Source organism: Lytechinus variegatus, chromosome 3, assembly GCF_018143015.1.
Source record: "Lytechinus variegatus isolate NC3 chromosome 3, Lvar_3.0, whole genome shotgun sequence".
Classification (NCBI taxonomy): Eukaryota; Metazoa; Echinodermata; class Echinoidea; order Temnopleuroida; family Toxopneustidae; genus Lytechinus; species Lytechinus variegatus.
The window spans coordinates 43,667,917-43,689,133 of NC_054742.1; the positions used below are offsets into that span (position 1 = coordinate 43,667,917).

The 21,217-nt window shown below is 35.6% G+C and overlaps 2 protein-coding genes across 3 annotated transcripts in view; one reads left to right on the top strand and one right to left on the bottom strand.

Moving 5' to 3' along the window:
* Window positions 1-4,204: 4,204 nt before the first annotated feature.
* On the top strand, window positions 4,205-15,721 carry LOC121411106 (amidase-like; the record flags this gene model as incomplete). The annotated part of the gene is made up of 10 exons (XM_041603632.1): window positions 4,205-4,413; window positions 4,640-4,812; window positions 5,391-5,530; window positions 6,157-6,357; window positions 7,635-7,709; window positions 9,410-9,575; window positions 10,167-10,229; window positions 10,704-10,804; window positions 12,801-12,987; window positions 13,245-15,721. Coding segments are annotated over 10 exons (1,533 nt in total), but the record flags the coding sequence as incomplete, so codon positions are not given.
* A 454-nt stretch (window positions 15,722-16,175) lies between these two features.
* The window catches only part of LOC121411105 (monocarboxylate transporter 9-like), a 29,019-nt gene continuing 23,977 nt past the window's right edge, over window positions 16,176-21,217 (bottom strand). For both annotated transcript variants that reach the window (XM_041603631.1, XM_041603630.1), the window contains one exon: window positions 16,176-19,140. In XM_041603631.1, the coding sequence (XP_041459565.1) occupies window positions 18,968-19,140 (173 nt within the window). In that variant the 3' untranslated portion in view covers window positions 16,176-18,967. The remainder of the gene's footprint in view (window positions 19,141-21,217) is intronic.

Sequence of the window (21,217 nt, forward strand, 5' to 3'; positions counted from 1 at the left end):
AAATCCGTAACAGAGGTAGACTGAACAAAAATGCCAATGCTTGATATTTTCTATGTTTCTGGAACGCAATTAATAATTCGAACATCATTCGAAGTTTTGAACTAAATGACATCTCTGATCTTGTTTTGGAGGTAGAAACGCAGACACTCTGTGTCTAATTATCAAGTTATATATAACCAGCTTAACATTATTATTCAAAGAATGTACGAAATTTATCTTATCCCAATGGCCAATATCCAGGCATGATTGGTTTTACTATCATAAGAAAGAGACTGCATGTATGAATGGCCCCATGGGGAACCGTTCTCTCTTATTCCGTAGAAATATCCTTAATGAACGTCTTGTAATTTCTATTCTGTTCCAAATAATGTTTTGTTTACCAATACCTAACAACTTGTAAAGGCCTATTATTTTAAAGCTAAGTAATATCAGGAATATCCCTGCTAATATCTTTCGAACGTGTACTGTCCAGTGTCGCTGGAAGTAAGTTTAACTTCTGACTTGGTCGTAGTGCGTAGTGTGAGTCTGACATTTATTCGTAAATCCTGCAATCCTGCTTCAGTCTCCTAATGAATTTGTTCTCATACCTTAATGCCGAAAATAATTATGAAAATATCCCGAAATCTTATCTCAAAATCGTTTTCAGTCTTCAAAACCTCATGTTTCATATTCTCGCTAAGACGAAATGTCGATCCATTCTACTTTCATGATCTACCAGAGGGGAGGGGGGGGGGGGTTGTCGACGAGAATCAGATATGTTTACCAAATGAAACCCTTTAGAATAATATGGTCTTAAACATATACATCAAGTAGAACAATTACATTGATTCTATTTGGTCTATGCTTGAAACTCTACGTCTGTAAAGGTAAATATCTACTTCTCTCTTTAGGCCGACACTCTTCTCCTGCTGTGCACGTGCCTGCGATAGATCAACTCGGAAAGATTGCCCGACAATGCAACATGAATATAACAATAGATGAACTTAAAGTAAGTATTGTCTTAGTTGTTCACCAAAATATACAATGTGACCCCTATCCATTATATGCATAGGCACACATAAAGAGAGACGATTGTAAGTTGAGACACATTAATTTACACTCGGTAAAATCTTTTGTAATGACACCGAGTATGAAGAAGCAAGTCAATTTAATAGAAAGGGGTGAGGGTATGGTCTCACAAATACTGGACGGACAAAGTTAGAGGCATGTTGAATAAATCGAATAGATTTGTGTTTTTATGTCCAACATATAAAATGAGGTCAGATCAAGATACTAGATAGTGAAGTGAATTGTGGATGGAAGATTATACCTTTCATATCAAACATAACTCATAACATCAAATAGTAATCTGTGTGTTGTTTGCATTAATGTTCAGGCATCCGATCTCCCCATTCTTCGCCTCGTTTTCAATCCCACCCAGTGGCGTAGCTACGGGGGGGGGGGGCCTGGGGTGCACGTGCCCCCCTGATATTTGGTGTGCCCCCCCAGGTGCCCCCCCCCCAGAAAAAAATGGCAGAGCAAAAAAAAAGGAAAAAGGGAGAAAGAAGAAAGTAAAAGGAAAAGAAGAAGAAAGACAGAAGAAAAAAGAAGATGAAAATAAGAGGAGGAAGACGAGTAAATAAACTAATGTGAGGGGAAGACTTGCAATTAAAAAAAAATCTTTTTATGTTACTATATAAAATTTTTGCTGGCGCTTCGCGCCATAATTGCCTGTTCGATGGGATTCATATCTTGCTCAATAGGCTGATGTGGAGCAAGTTTTGAAGTCAATATGCAAAACATATTTTAGCTCGGACATCGAGCTTTCATTATTTTTTTTCATTTACAAATTTAAGTGCTCTGTAAAATGTCCGTTTTATGGTCTACATATTAGCATTTTAAGCTCACGCTGCGTGGTCACATTGTTTGATTTGCCAAGTTCATATTGTCTACGTGTATTCCATAATGTTCCATTAAACAAATGTATTCAGAATGCCCAGATTTTAGGTCTAAATATAAAACATGCGCGATAGCCTGCATGTTCTTTATTTAAAATGTACTTAAATTATCCAGTTTTACATCAGAATATCAATAATTGTCTGCTCACGCTTCACGATAGCATTATTAATGATACCCAATTGACTATATCCTATTTATGACTTACAAAATATGAATAGAGTGTCCCGCTTTTAGGTCTAAAATCTCAATTTTCTTCCTCTCGCGCTTCGCGCTCGCATCAATTGTTTAGTTACATACCTATCCCATTAATTAATACAAAAAGTGTTTAGAATGACCATTTTTTTTTAGGTCGGAATGTCAAAAAATTTGCTCGCGCTTCGCGCTCGCATTATTGAAATATATACCGTCTTCGTGGGTAACTGTAAGCAGTCCTTAACAGGTCCCTTTTCGATAATGCTAGAACAGTTGATAAAAATTTCTGTTCGCGCTTGGGGTACATACGAATCTTGTTCAGGATCACACATAACATTGCCCAGAAAATTAAATTTTCAGGAAAAAATACATTAAAGTAACAAAAAAAATCACTCGCGCTTCGCGCTCGCACTTTTTATAAGGCTCATGAGATTATTTTATGTTTATGTTGTTTTATAAGAATACAACTAAGAAGTGAGTGTTATAGGTGAAGATAATTTCGGGCCCCGTCCCCTATTGGCGAAAGTCGGATCCGCCCTTGTGGACACAAACACACACACCGGAAAAATGGCCGGTGCCCCCCCCCCCTGAGAACTGAGCAAGGACCCCCCAGTGCTCCCCCGGGAAAAAATCCTAGCTACGCCACTGATCCCACCCTTCATATTGCACTTACATGGACCGGGGAATTATCCATACATGGACTATCTGCAAGGGCTATAGGGTTCTCCATAAGTGACATTATTATCAGGGTCAGAAAGTAAATTATCCTTGTCACCTATTATAACCTAACCGTCGGGATTCAGTAAGAATGCGTGTAATGAGATTGGATGAGTTCGTTGAGTGAGACATGAGAGCTTCCTCAAAATAGAAGATCATTGTAAAGCACGAAGCCAATTTGATTCTGTCATCTCGTATTGCTTCTGGAATCCCCAAACATCCATCGCGCTCTATGTCATCGTATCTCGACATGGTGAAACTTGAGAAATGTTTGAAAACGATCAGTCTGTTTCGAATGAAGTTTGCTATCAATATCAAAAGAAAATTTAAACATTATTTGTCTTTGTGATAGCATAATCGTTGTGTTTGTATGACCGAGGTAGGATTGATTCCAACCCGGTGATGAGCCCGAAACACAAAAGTAAAACACTTTGTCACGTTGTTGATTAAACGCATACATAAGCGATTGAGAAGATCAGTTTAAAGGGAATGTCGAACCTATAAAGAACAAAGTGATTTTGATAAAAGCAGAAAAAGATCGAAACATGAGTGTACATGATAGTTTGGCGTAAATACATCAAACAATAACGTAGTTATAAAGTTTTAAGATTTTTATTTCGTTATAGGTCCCCGGGTAAGGGTCACACGCGAACATCTTTTCCATTCCACGTATAGACCTCATATAACTTTCATTTTTCATTGATTTATTAAACTGAGTAGATGAATAATTTTCTTTTACTTTTGTTAGAAAGCGACATTTAACGTCGAACAATCATTTCTACGATTGATTTAATGTGAAACCGTAATCATTGTAATGAAATATTTCTCTCATTTTTAAAATAGTTTTGACGCGAAAGGGACGTCTTGTAGGTCCAGCTCTGATCCAAAAAAGGCCACCGCACACCTTACGACCCGACCAGTCGCCGACTGGCTTGCGACTGAGTGAGGGGAGATGTGACGTCACAGCGCTTGTCAGCTTCACAGTCGCAGACCGGTCAGAGACAAGTCGCAAGGAAAATCGGAAGGATTTGACATGTCGAATACTTATGACTGGATCGCAAGCTCAATCCAACCTCCAGCCAATCAGACAGCAGAGTTGCATAACGCGTATTATGATAAACAACGCGCATACGCAGTATAGTAAGCGCAATTTCTCAGATGCTATGCCAAAAAGCAAAAAGCGCATGCGTGAGTCGCAGATCGGATCGCAAGGTGTGCGGTGTCGAGACTGCCTTGCGACCTTGCGACTCATCTCCCCTCACTCAGTCGCAAGCCAGTCGGCGACTGGTGGGTCGTAAGGTGTGCGGTGGCCTGACCTACAGTCGACGCAGAAACTCTGGGAAGACAGGGTCCCTGATTCATTTTATCTCTTTCCGCCAGATTCACGAATTTTCTTATCTGTTTTCGTCTTTTCCCCCCTTTTTTTCAGGTGTACCAGCCCCAGATTAAACGCACGATACGTACTCTGAATGAAGCGAGTATACTACCAGAACCGCGACTTCCTGTCAAATATCCTCGGATATCCGGTCGTGAACCTGATCCGCAAGAAAATCCTCATAACGCATGGTAAGAATAAAAATGAGAAAATCATAAATCGATATTCAAAAACCTAAAATTGCAAATAAATTTCTTTTGTTCTTGAGGGGCAAAATCTAAACAAACAAAAAATAATATGTCCCAAAATGTGTATTTTAACGTCCATTTGGAATTTACATGCCACTTTGAGAAAAAAAATTGTATCTATTTGACTTGAATTGAACATCGATTTACTTCCTAACTTTACCACTAATAGGAGCCACGTTTGTACAATCCACGGAGCAAAACGCGGAAAACTTCTTGGGAAGAGGATTGCCGTGAAAGACAACATTGCCGTAGCTGGCGTCCCACTGATGAATGGATGTCACGCATTGGATGGTTATGTTCCAGACTTTGATGCAACAGTGGTGACTCGAATATTAGAACAAGGTACGTCATCATCAGGCCCCTGGGAGCTGGGTGGAGTTTTTGAGGGGGTGCACAACAACCTAAGATGACTGATGTTTTATGAGGACAAATCTACTTGACAAATGCACCTGTATTTCCATCCATCTAACTCTTATTTGAATATTACTATTTAGCACAAGTAATTTTAAATATCCAGTCTCTTCATGCAAATCCCGATAGGGGTTGGGGCCAGGGTGAACTTAAGATCGAACGGCATAGGCCCCCACTCAGAGAAATATATAATATGTGCTACTTTGTACTGTGGAATGTACGGGGAAAACGTGATCAGAATGAGTATATTCGCTTAATACCATTTCTCGGCAGCATAAAACAAAAACAAATCGTCACATTTGCCCGAAAAGTCAATGAAAATTACGGAGTCATGATTGTATCCAAAGATCAATATGTATTGTTTTGGTGACAGAAAAACGTCAAAATAAATTTTTAAGACGATCGATGTGGAAATTTTCAAACTTGTATGAACGTTATTTGTTATATTTTTAATAAAAGTCCCAAGATATGAAATCAATTTATAAAAATGAATTTTGTTGCTGTATCAGGTGGAACAGTTATTGGTAAGACGAGGTGTGAAGATTTATGCTACTCTGGAAGTAGTTTTACTGGAGCCGGTGGCCCCGTTCTGAACCCACATGACACAACACGAAGCTCTGGTGGTTCGAGCTCCGGCAGTGCTGCAGCGGTAGGTTCCAATTTTTTTATAAAAGAAACAAAGTAAGCTAATTTTACCACCAAAAAGTTTCAGAGCTGTTAAGAAAATGGGACACTATTAACGTACGTGAGAGAGAAAAGTTACTGAGCAGATTACAGGGACGATGATAATTTGTTTGTTTTGCATAAATCTATTGAAATTGAATAATTTTGGGAAATATTTTGTGTGGATTACTGTAATAACTTCCCCCCCCCCCACACACACACACACAGCAGAGTAAGGGAGCATTATCATGGTATACAGAGGGGCGTCTTTGGGATAGGATTACAAGTTTGTGATTGAACCAAAGCATAATCTTATTTCAACTTGAATGTATCAATAAATGACGTTGATAAATCTTCCATGATATTTATAGGCCAAACTGATCCACGGATCTGTACGGAGATGTGTACGTTCTGACCGATCGGTGACAAAGACCACCGATGTTCCAATTTTATATTTTGTTATACTAATTTTCTTTTTTGTATATAGTAATCGATGTTTGTATAACAGTATTTGGAACATATTCGATCGAAATTGTTTGGCCGCTATCACAACTCATCTGACTGCTCACCCGTTAATCATGACTAATACTGCCTGTCTTCTTCTCATATCAGATAGCGGCTGGTGACGTCGACATGGCACTTGGGACGGATCAAGGTGGTTCGATCCGGTTACCGGCGGCATGGTGCGGTGTTTATGGGATGAAACCTACCTATGGACTGGTTCCATATACTGGTGCTATGTCGTTAGAACCAACTGTCGATCACATAGGACCACTGGCAAAGACTGTGTATGACTGCGCGCTCCTACTCGAAGTGTGTATTTATAACAGCTTTTATCTTTAAAGGTCAAGTCCACCTCAGAAAAATGTTGATTTAAATCAAGAAAGAAAAAATCAGACAAGCACAATGCTGAAAATTTTATCAAAATCGGATGCAAAACAAGAAAATTATGACATTTCAAAGTTTCGCTTATTTTCAACAAAATAGTTAAATGAACGAGCCAGTTACATCCAAATGAGAGAGTCGATGATGTCACTCACCATTTTTTTTGGTTTTTATTGTAGAAATAAACAATATTTCAATTTTTACGAATTTGATGATTAGGACCTCCTTGCCTCAAGCACAAAATGTTAAAATAATGGAATTCCACGTGCTCAGGGAGGAATTAAACTTCATTTCACATAACAATGACGAGAAAATAAAAATATTTCATATAATGAAATACAAAAGAAATAGTGAGTGAGTGATATCATTGTCTCCTCATTTGCATACCAGCCAGGATGTGCATATAACTGTTTTGTGAAATGAAGCGAAACTTTAAAATGTCATAACTTTCTTATTTTACATCCGATTTTGATGAAATTTTCAGTAGTATGCTTGTTGAATTTTTCTCTTTTTATTCAAATCAAGTTTTTGTTGGGGTGGACTTGTCCTTTAAGTTATCGTTTCGTTATTATCAAACCAAGGGCACATTTCATAAACGAGTTGCAACTGTTATAAGTTGTAATTTTGCAAATACGGCAACAGCCATGGTAACAGGGCTCAGCAGCTAATCAAAATCAAGGTTACCATGGTAGTAGCCATATAATGGCAAAGTTTCAGCAATTGTAACTCCGGTTGTAACTCTTTATGAAACGGGCCCTAATCTCATAAAATTGTTTTAACGATCTATCAACAGTTGTATCAATATTTACATTCAACGAATATAATGCTGTTCCACCCAGTTCTGATCTCATATTACATTGATTTCAAGTATACTGATTATGTACAGTACATGGGGACTTCGTATCATGATATGCTTATAAAAACATTTTTATCCGGCCTATGCTTCCTTACAATTATCACTTTAGGTTTCATGATAATTCACAGCTAAATATACACAATGGTTTTTTTGTAATAAAAGGGCTAAAAATGACAGGTATAAAGTAATAAAGAACATAACTAAAGTTGGATAACACAACCAACACAAAACTGACTTAATTACTTGAAAAATTGGTACTGTATACTGTTTTATATTGTTGTATAATTTGTCAATGCGTGTTTAATTTATTTCTTCCACTAATAAACTTCTCACTTTCTTCCAACCTCAGGTCATTGCAGGGTATGATAATGGTCTGGATCATAGACAACATCCAAATATCAAAGTACCACAATACACAAAAGAGGTAAGACAAGAAAAGTTTGAGTATATGAATATACATCAAGCAACAGACTTTTGTTTTCCGCTATGCAAGACTTTTCTACAATATATTCTTTTAAATTGAAATAAATTATGTCCGTTGGGGACACGCTCCATGCAATGAGACTGTTAATCTGACCTGAAATGTCTAAGAAATTGACAATGCCACTTGTTGATATATTGGGCAAACGCTGTATAGCCTATGTTACTCCCCAAGCTCTGCACGGCGATTTGGAGGCCGCTGATTGGTTCATCGCGCAGAAACGTCATGAACAATCTTATGCTTATTCATGTAACGCTCTGAAACACAGAAGTTATGCCGTGCATTTTTAGCAATCGTTGATACAAGAGCAGTTTCGGAGACCAAAATTTAGTTCCAGCAGAGCTCCCGAGTTTTTGGTGCATGGGCGGAAATCTGTCCCCAAATGTAGGGGGACCAGGGGCTGGAAAATTTGACAAGCAAAAAAAAGAAGTTATCACCCAAAATGTAAGGTCATTTTAGCCCCCAAAAATTTGACAAGCAAAAAAAAGGTTTTCACCAAAAAATGTAAGGTCATTTGAAAAAAATGTTTTAACCAAAAATGTTAGGTCATTTAGTCCAAAATACAGGTATTATTTCCATTATGAATAATGTATTTTTCTCCATCATAAAATACCAAAAATAATAGGTGGACATTTGATATTGTGTCCCCCCTACTTTTTTTGGTAGGGGGACGCGTCCTCCTGGGATTTCCGCCCATGTTTTGGTGCGACACATATGTATCATTTTATAATTCGAGTACCCCCCCCTGCGATGATTATGTCTATCTATTTTATTTTGATATCCACAATCTTATTCGGTCTGGCTATGAGAATACAGTTGTCGGTTTCGACAATCCGTAAGTACGTGACGTACATAGAACTGTTTCACCAAAATAAACCTTTGGTGTTACGTTGTATCTGATTTCAATGAAATCTTGAATGATGCTGTATTTTTTTTTATTATAATTATTTTCAGCGTGGATTAACCCTTCACGGTGATCGATATACCCTGCGTGTATACCCTGTGTGTAAGGGTGTGTGGGCAGGGGGTGTTTGTGCGTGAATCTGTGTTGAGTGTGATGGTGGTGGGATGTGTGTGTGCGGGAAGGTCCGAAGATTATCAACAGTAAATCTTCTCTCATAAATCTCATATTATTTTAATAACTTACAGGTTTCTTTACAGAGTTTTCTTTGTAATAAATAACATATGTTGAATAATTTGATTTAGGTTGTACTTTTTTTCTCAATTAGACATATGTATTATGTATAAATATGTAAGAGAAAAGAATGTATATCAGATACTTTTACAACAAATTGAATTGATTTAGAATTTATTGATGACATTGTTTAACTTCAGTTTTGTTAAGAATTGTCAAATGTAATCACAATATTTATAAGTTCAAATCAGACTTTGTAATTATGGTTAATTTGATTCGATATCGCTTTTTAATTTATGAATTTATGATCATGAATGTTATATTTTACTATGTTCAATTTTGTTTTATGAGAGAAGTGAATAAAAGATTACTAAAAAAAGAGACAATGGGGAAAGAGGGCCGTTTCTTATTAGACTCAGACGATAATCATGATAATTTAGTTTTAATCAAACTACCATTCTTTCCTCGATTCATTTCCTTAATTATAAACTCACTTTATTTTTTTCAGATCGAAAATTGTCAAATTGACGATGAGAGAATCGGGATCTTGATCGAAGGATTCGCTACTGATTGTGGAGATTCTAAAGTGAAATCGTTAGTTTTTGATATTATCATGCAGCTGAAACAGCATGGAGCACATGTCGATGACATTTCTGTCCCTATGCACAAACTAGGTGAGACACGAATGTTATAAAGCTGACTTTACCTGCCTTTGTTTTTGTTTACTGTGTTGTCAATCTTTTCTTTTGACGTTTTCCCTATTTAATATTTGAGTTTGGGGGGGGGTTCTTCACGTCCTTTAGCACCATATTTTTTTCTTGTTTTCTTTGTGGTTATTTTTGTTGTTAAAAATTTCATTCATAGACAAGTATAGGGACAGATGTTTGGAATTCAAATCGATGAGCTTTAAATCTTTCTAAAATTCAAATACTGCTGATAGTCTTCTTCCACTTAATTACATTGATTCGGTGTGCCTATATATGATGTCTAATTGTCTATACACTCTTAGAAATGTTTCAATCAACCTACCGGGTTGGTTAAGAAAATCTCAATACTCAATTACTTTAACATGCGGTTTTTGTTTTAAACGACAGTGGGTAGATCAACCAATCGTTTTTATTTTTTTCTGAGAGTGTATTACACGCAAAGTAATTGCATATTTGCGACAAAATGGGCAATGATGTAATTTGGCAAGAAAACGGCGGTGTTACTAAAATGGTTCAAGAGATTAAACGTCATTTTTTTCCTAACAATATTGATTTCAGGTCATATGGCTTTCGCCTGTTTTGCCCCTGAGGGAATCAATGCAGCGTTACTTCAAAATGGAGGTCAGTCTATCAACATAAAGCCTATATGGCTTTTGATTTATTTCCCCCCCTTTTTTTCCCCCAAACAAAACCGTAAGAAATCGCTTGAAGCCACTAATAATCAATAAATCAATATCAAAACCGAACAGAGGTAACAAATGGGTTATGATGTAAATATTTTATATATATATATATATATATATATATATAAACTTTCAGAATTTTGATATATTATAGGCCTATTATGCTAATCGAATAATATCTTGACCGGCTCCGCATGCAGAGAGGAAAAGAAGGTACATTAAAGCAGCAATTCCACACTCGTGTAATAAAGTACACTTTTCAGTTTCTTCTTTTTTTTTCCTAGAGAAAAATAAACTATATGTTAAAACATGAAGATAATATAGTAAAATTTATTTATAGTAGGTCTCGGTCTATTATATCTGTATTGCTAGACGTGGACTAATCATCTTCTTTTTGTTCGTGTTAACTAAGGTGGTGGATACGGTCACCAAGGTTACTATCCATCTAGCATGATATCACAGGTATCAAAAGCATTCCAAGCGAGACCAAATGATGTTACACATAGAATAAAGGTAAGATACCGGTCAACTTTACAGTCATTATGATTACGCACGTTACGGTTACGACTTCTCTCAAACGATCTTATTAAAATCATGAATAGAATAACGAAGAAATTAAGTAATGGACAATGAAGAAAGGAAAAAAATGAATGAATTGGACCTAATAGATATAAATTAGCAGATAGATAAATTAATATATCAAATCACGAAGAAATAAATGAATGAATAAATATGATAGAAAGATTGATAAAGGAATTAATAAAAAAAGAATAAATGATTTGAAAGATATTGGAATATTGAATATAATAAAGATCAACGGAAAGATGATGACAAATTAAATATTAGACGATGGATAAATGAAATTCATGCATACCTATGTATTTCAGAGGTTTATCCAGCTTTCGCCAATAGGGGGGGGTGCCAAAAATTCACCCATAAATTGAATTGAACCCATATTTTCCCCGATCGGCCGCTCAAAGTTGATTTTTGTTTGTTTCTTTAAAGGGGTAGTCCTAACAGTCCCTGCTAAGCTTTAGTCTTATAAAACAACATATGATAGTCTCATAAGTCATGTTTGAATAGTGCGAGCGTGAAGCGCGAGCTAAATTTTTGAATAGAAATTTCTTATATTTTGTCCTGAAAATCGAACAATCTTGGTAATCTTTGTGATCCCGAAGATGCGTATGTGACTAGATAATTATTGCGAGCGCGAAGTACGAGCAGAAATTTTTCATATAGGTCTGTGTTTTGTCCTGATCGAAAAGGGCCCTGTTAAGGACTGTTTGCAGTTGGCCATGAAGACGATGCATATTTCAACAGTTAAATTATGCGAGCGCGAAGTGCAAGCTGAAATTTTTTGACATTCCGACCTAAACAATGGACATTCTAAGCATTTCTTATCATGATCGCGAAAGGTATATAACTAAACAATGGATGCCATCGCCTAGCGTGCGTCAAAAAGAATTGATATTTCAAACCTTAAAACGGGACACTCTCATCATGTTTTGCAATTTATGAAAAGGATAGGTAATTAAGTATCTTACTACATTAAAAATGCGAGCGCGAAGTGCGAGCAGAAAATTTTTATATTCTGATCTGAAGCCGGATAATTTAAGCACGTTTTAAATAAAGAACACGCTGCGTATCTCAATAAACATTAGTTAGACAGAATCTTGCTTTCTGAATTCATTTTTATCATGAAAATCAATAATGAAATAATGCGAACGCGAAGCGCGAGCTGAAAATATTTAATATTCCGATATAAAAAAAAGTGTAAATTTAAGCACTATTTGAAAGAAAATTGTGAAATGAGCTGATATTTTTATTATCATTTGACCTAGGACATGGACATTTTGTCAATATATGAAAATGATGACTATCTTCTATTCCTCTTCCTAAGCGCGAGATGAAACTTTACAATATTCCATTCTGAAATAGGGGAAAATTTGAATATTAGGAATTCATGAAATTTTATTATCTGATTATTAATCTAATAAGCCTAATGAGAGCGTGAAATTTGTTGATATTGAGCCATGAAAACTGGACATTTTAGACACTTTTGTAATTATCAGTAGGATGCATGGGTTAATATATTATTATTAATGTGCGCGCAAATCGCTAGTTGAAAATGTTAATATTTGGACCATTATCTGTAAATCAACCATAATAATGAAATCTGAAATTTGTTTTTTATATTGACTTCAAACTTGATTTTTTGAAGCTCCATATCGGCCCATCGAGCAAGATATATCTCATCGGACAGGCAATACGAGCGCGAAGCGCGAGCGGCTAAACTATATATAGTGATATGAAATTGGTTTTATTGTTTCCTACACCTCACCATACTTTATTCACTCGTCATCCTGCTATTTTTTCCTCCTCTCTTTGCCCTTTTTTTCCTCCTTTCTTTGCCTTTTTTTTCTTTTTAGTACCTAATAGAATAAACACATAATTAAAATAGAATAAGGGTTATACGCATCATAATGTCTTTTTAAATTGTCTTTTCTAGGTGACCAGACTTCTTGGGGAGTACTTGAAAAAGAACTACGGGGGTCGTTTCTACGCTAAGGGTCGCAACTTGGTGTTAGCACTACGACATGCTTACGATACAGCTTTTCAAGTCGTAGATATCCTGGCGATGCCTACGGTGCCATATACAGCTAGAAAGCTACCCACCGATGACTGCTCCATCGAAGGCAAGTTAATTTTTCTTTAATCAATAAAGGCATAATCGAGCAAAATCTCACGTTAAATGACATAACTAATTATGCAGTGGTTGGTAATTAGCAAAAAAAAGACAGAGCAAAACTTTTAAAGTTTATATAGGTAAATTTCATGATTGCCCATAAACTTCAAAAGCGTCCGCTTATAGTTTCCAAACAATTTCGACTCTCTTTGAGAGGAAAATGTATCGAGTTTAATTTCAAAGACATTGTATTTTTTTATTCCTCAGATCACTTCAAAATGAGCTCTGCTTGTGCCATAAATACCAAGTCGTTCAATTCTACTGGGCACCCAGCTATCAGCATTCCTGTTGGTAAAATCAATGGACTTCCAGTTGGGTTAACTCTTGTTGGTCGCCATTTTGATGAAGTTCGACTTTTACGCGTAGCGAAATACATCGAGCAACATTGTAATAAAAGAAGGGATATGATAACTCCGAGACTTTAACGAAGTAAACCGATTTTATGGGTACGTTTGATTTTCACCCTTACTAGGCCATGGTAAATTAGTTAAGAATACAAATGGGGAGGGGGCTGGGAGCGAGCGCCCCCTTCCACCCGCAGATCTCGGTCGACGATCGCACCGTCGCGCCGGAAATCTACACGCACGTCCATAACATAATCTACCAAATTTTATTATTTGATAATACTATGATTTCATTGATTATTCTAATGGTTATTTATGCATGGAATCAGCATGATCAGAATTCTGCTCTAAATCAAGAAATGAAGTTTCAAATATTAGAATTGTGGGTCTTGACACTCTTGGAGATATTCTCATCAATCTGCTATATGGGAAACTACGATGTTGTTTTATACTTTCTCAAGTGTTGCTTTGTTTGACGATATTTTAGGTTTTTTGTTAGAAATAATATTTGTTGATGGAAACCGTCGTAACAAACTATTTCAATCATGATAACATACAGTAAATCAAATTCATTTTCAAGCAGTAGAAATATAAAAATAATGATACATTTATGCATTTTAGCTCGGATCAGAATTTGCAATGGATTTCACATATATATTTTTCTTTGTCTAACATGCACTAAAAGAGCATCGCAAACGTTACACGAAACTTGGAAAAAAGCGTCTGGAAAGGCGATGCGAAGAAATGTTTTCGCCATTTTAACTCATCGCGCAAAGCGTCGAAGAGGGGGGGGGGGTGTTTAGCCCTCAGAGCTCACCCGGCCTAGTTAGGGTTAAGGTCAAAGCGTTGCAAAAAGACTGATACTGATGTGTGAATGTGTGTGTACTTTGGAAACGTGTCTTTCGAATTCTCTTAAAAGAGATGTAATTAACAGACTAACATTCATGACATTTAGAACGAAATGTTTGGCTAACTCTATAGATAAGACATGAAGGAACGTAAGAATGTTTCCTTCAATCCAAGTTAACGGATCGAAACAAGATGGATAGCTAGATATATTTCTATTTACTATTTGTAGGGGGACTGTTGACTGCTGTGAAGCTTCTGAACTGTTGCTGCATCGGGGGCGGTAACATGATAATTTGTTTGGAGGCAAGGCGACCTAAATATGATATCATCTTTCTCTTATTATATAGAATAAATTGCACAACCAATGTATCTCTTTTTATACTCTTCTCCCTCGTTCTTCCCTTTCTCCCTTTGTTTTATTACTGCTTGAAAAGATATAGGAGATCACTGTGATGCCGCCCATGCGTAAATCGTTTGCAAGCCCCGTGAAAACTGCTCAATTCTCATTTTCAAAACCTTTATCAAGGTTTACCACTCTCTTATGTCATACTTATGCAAACTACAAGTTGTACCATCCTAATATCTTACAATCTTGCCTAATGCTCAAAGCGTAAATTCACCAGCATGGTTGCATTTTATTTTTTTTTATAGAAGGAAATAATTAATGATCGTTATTCTTGAAAAGAGTTAAACTGTGTATCAGTATAAATTTTGATTGCTGCAGTACTATTGTATATTGCTACTTATAATTACGTACTATTACCAAAGAAATGTCTCGTAAATAATATGAAAGGTAAAATCCTGTAATTGTAAAGGTCTTTTCGTTTATTGCTATTGTACATGAGAAGAATTGAAAAAAGGGCAAACAATTGGAAATTAATTATTATTTTTTCAGCGTATAGTGTGCTCTCTGTTGCATATTTTTCAATAAATAATTACAAAAAAAAATGTCTAAATAATCAGAGTACGGAAATATAGTTGGAAATGGGTAAATAATGATGATAAATGTTTAGGGTCTGTGCCAGGTGTATTTTTGAATGTGTATCTGTTTATATAAAACACTCGAACTTTGAAAACACAACGAAATTTGGAAAATGACATGTCTACATATATTTTATATATCTAATACTGTTATGTAAAATTGCAATAAAAGAATGGTTTGAAAAATTTGTGTGGGCATGTTCATTTCATGTTCTTTTCCGACGACTTATAAGTGCAGATACAATGGTTCTTTTTGTCGTGTTCATCTGATGATATTTCAAAAGGCTGGATTTCCTTTCACAAATATTTGAAACATATTCTTTATCGATGTAAATATAACTGTTTTATATACAACCTATCATGTAGAATGCGTTGTTTCTTTGCCTCTGAGAAGTTTTCTTTTCTCCATTTGCCATGGGAGTAGAAATGTAAACATTGGCACAGTAAAGCACGGTGAATCGAATGAGGTTACCCTCCCCTCCCCAGCAAGACCTTAAGACCGAATCTGGACACACATTAACGCCCCCCCAAAAAAAATGTAAAGAAGCGTAAGACCAGTTTGAAGTAATGAATTGGCCAAGGCAAACACACCGTGGTATGTTAAGGGACATGCATGATGCACTTAAATATTTCCTCAATTTGAGAACCCGAATGGCTACCCGACATCTGAAAATATAGGATTTGTTTTGCTGTTTTTTTTTTTGGAGGGGTGTCTTGTGTCTTTTGTGCAATATTCCCTAGAGACAAATTCTTACTTGCTTCCCATCTAATCAGGGACCTGCTGCATAAGAAGTTGAAATCGAACTCAATCTTAAAGTTCAACCAATCAAAAGTCCGCATTTGGGACTACTTTTTTTGGGGGGTGGGGTGTCTAAACGCAATATTTTTTTTTAACTGGCTCGTGATATTGCAGGACGTAATGTTTTAATTATGATGATTCACAAATGGTAAAATACGCTTTCATAAGTTTCAGGTGCTTTATTCATTCGGCACTTAATACACCAACAGTTTATTGTGCGTACAAATCCAAAATTATCAAAGTTAGATAAAAGTCTATATAATATTCACGATATACCACATTGAATCACATATTAAGAGTGGCACATGGCTTATCATTTTGATACCCTGCAAAATACAATGACATGAAAAATAAGCAAATTATTGTACGTCTTTTAAGCGTTATAATCAAACTGACATTCTACAAGATATAATATATTTTCAAATTCATATAAAAATCTAAATTCTACAGAATATGATTATAATTAGACTCCATGAAAAATAAACTTTAAAATAACATGCGACAAATATTTGAGATATTATGAATTGCACTCAACATAGAATAAAGCTCTTGCAATATGCATTCATTGACGTTTTATACTTCCACCATACTATGATGGAAAGAAGTCATAGCCTGCAAGTTGATGGTTCACACTGTAATGCGATTTAAAAAAAAGAGTCCACAAATAGACAATTTGTGTCCTTAACACTTTTCAATCATTAAGTAGTTTGATTCACATTCAAATACACACACAAATAATAGAAAAAAGAATAATTATTATTGTATAAAAAAGGAAGAAAGAATACTTTGAAGAAGTTCCATGTTTATGCTACTCAAAAGAATAATAATGGCATATTACCACGATAGCTAAACATGTACATGGACATACATCTGTATATCATTCTTCTAAAGAAGTCGTGCGCAATTTTCCTTCAGCACGAAAATTGCCCACATTGTGCTGCACTCAACCCAGGTGAGAAAATGGATACTGGCAGGAAGTAATTCCTCAAAAAGCTGTGAGCATCGGAATAGGCAGACTAGCTTAGCCGGGGTAATACGGGAGCCATTATACAAATCCTATATATTTATCATTACAATTTGAAAGACAATAATCTCATTTAAGACACATGTTTCCAAAGACAAAATGTCGAAGACTGATGTTTCTACCAAAGTAGGTAATTCAGGCCTACATCATAATGTATTTTTGTATTAACTACATAAATACATTTTCGATAACTTCATTGGTTAGTATTTGGACTATTATTGTATTTTGTGCAGGCATCAATAGTCACGTCGTTTTGAATATAATTCTATCATTTTAAAACTTTAAATATCTCAAGATATGTGATACCTTTATAAAAAAATTTGTATGCCTATTTTGGAGAATATCATATTCACACATAACACAAAACTATCATAATTTTCGAGGCATTTATAACCGGAAGATTTCCTGCCAGTTCAGACGAGCTGAAGAAGCGTCCCGGATCAGGCGTGAAAATGTTCTTTTTTTTAAAACAGTAAGTTCAGATGATCAGATTTATTTCTAATCGTTATTTGTCTTTCTTCCCGGATAAATCAAAACATATATCAGTTCATAATAACACTATATTTGAAGACGAGAATCGCACACATGCATGGCTAAACGAAAAATAAACTTATCAAATAAGTTTAAAAACTCAAATAAAACACAAATACACAAAACATGAGCATAATCTATAGTAACGTTCATGAACACAAGAAATTGAAAATAATAATACCATTATTTCTGAGCAGTTTCATATCCGAAATATATGGCACGTAGGACTCCTACTTGGGTCAAACAATCAGATAAGACTCGGAATTGATTCAGGCGAGAGGCAACTCTCATCGAGTTAAAATGACTCTGATTTCAGAGTTGAATTAAGTTAACTCTAATTGTGTCTAATCTGGGATAATGTCACATCGTTCAGTGTCAGACTAAGGATGTTCGCGTCACTTTAACTCTGAATGGAAATTACACAAATGCCATTTCAAGCTTAATTTGACTTGGCAGAAATGAAATTGTGTCAACTCTGAAGGCTTTTAATGCCAGTTGCTTTGCACTCAAATACGGATACTTTACAAATGGATACATTTTAAAGATACTATAGTAGGCATAATATCGGTTTTTCTTCAACACAAGATATTTCAGGTTTCCAAACAGTTTTCAAGTGTATAGAAACGATCTAACCCTGGGTGACGATAACAATTCGTGTTACCCGTTTAAACATTTTATGTATACAATAGAATGTTTCCAAACAGTGATATAACATATATCAAAATATTCACCTGAGCACTTGACGGTATGGGGTACAGTGTAAGGTTACGAACATAACATTAACTTATTCAAATATAGAGTTACCCTAGTATTGAAGATTATCTATTTTAAAACCATTACAAAATTGTTGCAGTTTCAATCAAAATATGCCACGTAAATTGTCGACATTTGATAGGAATGTCTTGATACCCATCTCAAATGAATAATAAACAATTGCCGCTGTTGTTACAATGGATCTACATAATATTCATGTTGTCCAGGTTGTTATCAGTAATCAAAAATCGTTATTGACATTAAAGTTAGCAGGAACCTTTCCACCCGATACGATTTCATGTTCAATGACACTGCCAATTCTAATGTAAGTTTTTGCATAAACTGTCTTCGAAAAGGGTTGGCCATAATGAGTAAAATTCATGCATTTCAGGTATTTTTCAGTTTTAACTATAAATCAAGGGCTCATATATATGTGTTGGAGTTTTCCTGTAAAATGAATTTTCCTGTCCATATAAAATAGGATTGGAAAAAGAATTTCGCTACAACTTGAAGTTTCCCCTTCACTGACACCGAATCACTTCCGAACAATCAACATCACGCATTTCAAACTCTCCCCCGCCCCCCTTCATCTCTTGCTCTCTCTCTCCCTCTCTCTCTCTCTCTGTGATTCAGTGACAATTATATTCAATCATAATTCTGTTGGTTGATCCACCATCGCCTTATTCTTTATAACAATTCGCTTTGATGCACAACATGTCTGGTATAAAGGAACAAAGCTGCAGAACAACGCTGACGTCAAGAAAAATCCCATGCATACATAGAGAGCACAGTCATATGACCCAGTTTGATCCATACTTTCACCTGCAAAAGAGAATTAATAAGAATAGATTAAGGGCTTGTATTTCTGGAGTATACCTACAATTGGGATTTTATGGTAAGTAAAATATAAGCCTACTTTGTTTTTGTTTTTGCTGTGTTGGCCTATACTCCAAGAGATTTTTTTAGACATTACCTTCCTCATTCTTTAATTCGTTTTATGTGATATCTTGTGGAAGAGATTTACTCTTATTTTTCTAACTTGTTCACTACATATATACTAACTCGTTACGTTACCACAACATATAACTCGTTTACAAGAGGTACCAATTACTTGTTCCCATGACTTACTAAGTAGTTCTCTTAATTTGTAACTTGCCGTGGGTAAGCAAAAAGAAAATCACTGGGAGGGGGGGGGCTCGCGATTGCCTCAATTATCATGTAGAAAGGAACTCGCCCTTATTCTTGTTATGATAATGCTTAGAATGTCCAGTTTTCTATTTGGAATATCATAACCAGCTCGCGCTTCGTGCTCCCGTTAGTTCTTTTGTTAAATAAACATCTTGTTTAATTTTCATTTCTTATTGAAATGTCAAAAACTTTGAGCTTGCGATTAGCGCTCGCAACATCTTGCGCGGAATGCCCTTTTAACAGTATGGCCTAATTCAGGGCCGGATCCCGTTTTCGCCAATAGGGGGGGGGGGCGAAAAATATTTTAATCAACAATTTTCTCGATTGGTCGCTATTATCTGATTTTTTTTGTTGGTTTTTTCAGTGGGTAGTCCTAACTAAAGACTGAAGTTTTAAGTATACGTTAGTTTTTATTGTTATAAACAAGATAAAGTGTCTCATGTGGTCTTGATATATAATGCGAGCGCGAAGCGCAAGCTAAAATTCTTTGATATTTCATGTCCTTAGAACTGAAGATTCTGAGCAGTATTTATGATCATGAACAAAGTATCCAACTAAACAATGCGAGTGCGAAGCGCGAGCCGAAAGTTTTATTATAGTAACGTGAAAAGAGACTCAATTAGGACTGTTTTTAGTGATTAATGAAGAGGATAAAAGTATCACCAATTAAATAATGAGAGTGCAAAGCGCGAGCTAAAAAGTTTTGATATTCCGATCTGGAAACTTGACAGTCTAAGTGCGTGTTATTTAAATAAAGAACAAGCTGTGTGTCTCAAACAATTAAATGGGAGCGCGAAGCGCGAGCTTCTATTTTCCAATTCTTCCCCTCACCTTTTTCCTTTCGGGGTCGGGCGGGCCGTTACGAGGCTGTAAATTACACATCATGGGTATAATAACTCTTTCTTAATTTTCTTTCTAATTTTCGTATTTTCTATTAAGTTAAAGACTACACTTTTTTCTGCAGGTTGTCAAAAAATAGGGGGGCGGCTCGGCCCCCTCCTGGATCCGCGCCTGCAATTAATTATTCCCATAATTGACCAAAAAGCTAGTTTTAGAACTTTTGAAAAAAACTGAATTTGAAGAATTTTCCCAACCGCCGCGTAAAAAAGCCTTAATATGTAATAATAAATCACTTCAAAAAGGCTTTGCTCCACATATTTACTACATAACACACAACGACATCACGCAGATGATAATCTTATGGTGAATATATCACCAAAAGGCCCATTTTGACATAATATGAAGAGCTGAAATTGCAAAAGGGGTTAGATCCGTTTTTTTAACAAATTATTTTTTTTGTCTGAATATATAGACTTTAGTAGCTTTATAAAATGATACCAAAGAAAAGTTAAAATTCCCATACAAATTTTGGACAAAAATGATTAAGAAAAACCACAATTTTTCAAAAGGGCTTGTTAGATCCATTTCAGTTTGTTTACAAAAGGGGTTACATCCACAAAGGTATTTTTTAAAGAATATTTAAACAAATATGAAGCGTCATATTTCTCTTGTACCCAATGTTATGTTCCCATCATGACAATCCAGTTTCGCATTTAATATTACAATATGGGAGAATTAAAAAAGAGGATTTTCTTGAAATAGTCTTCCGTGGATCTAACCCCTTTTGCAAACAAACTTTTCTGAAGAGTTTATTTACAAAAGGGGTTAGATCCATTTATTTAAATAGAATTGGATTATTTTTTGTCTCAAT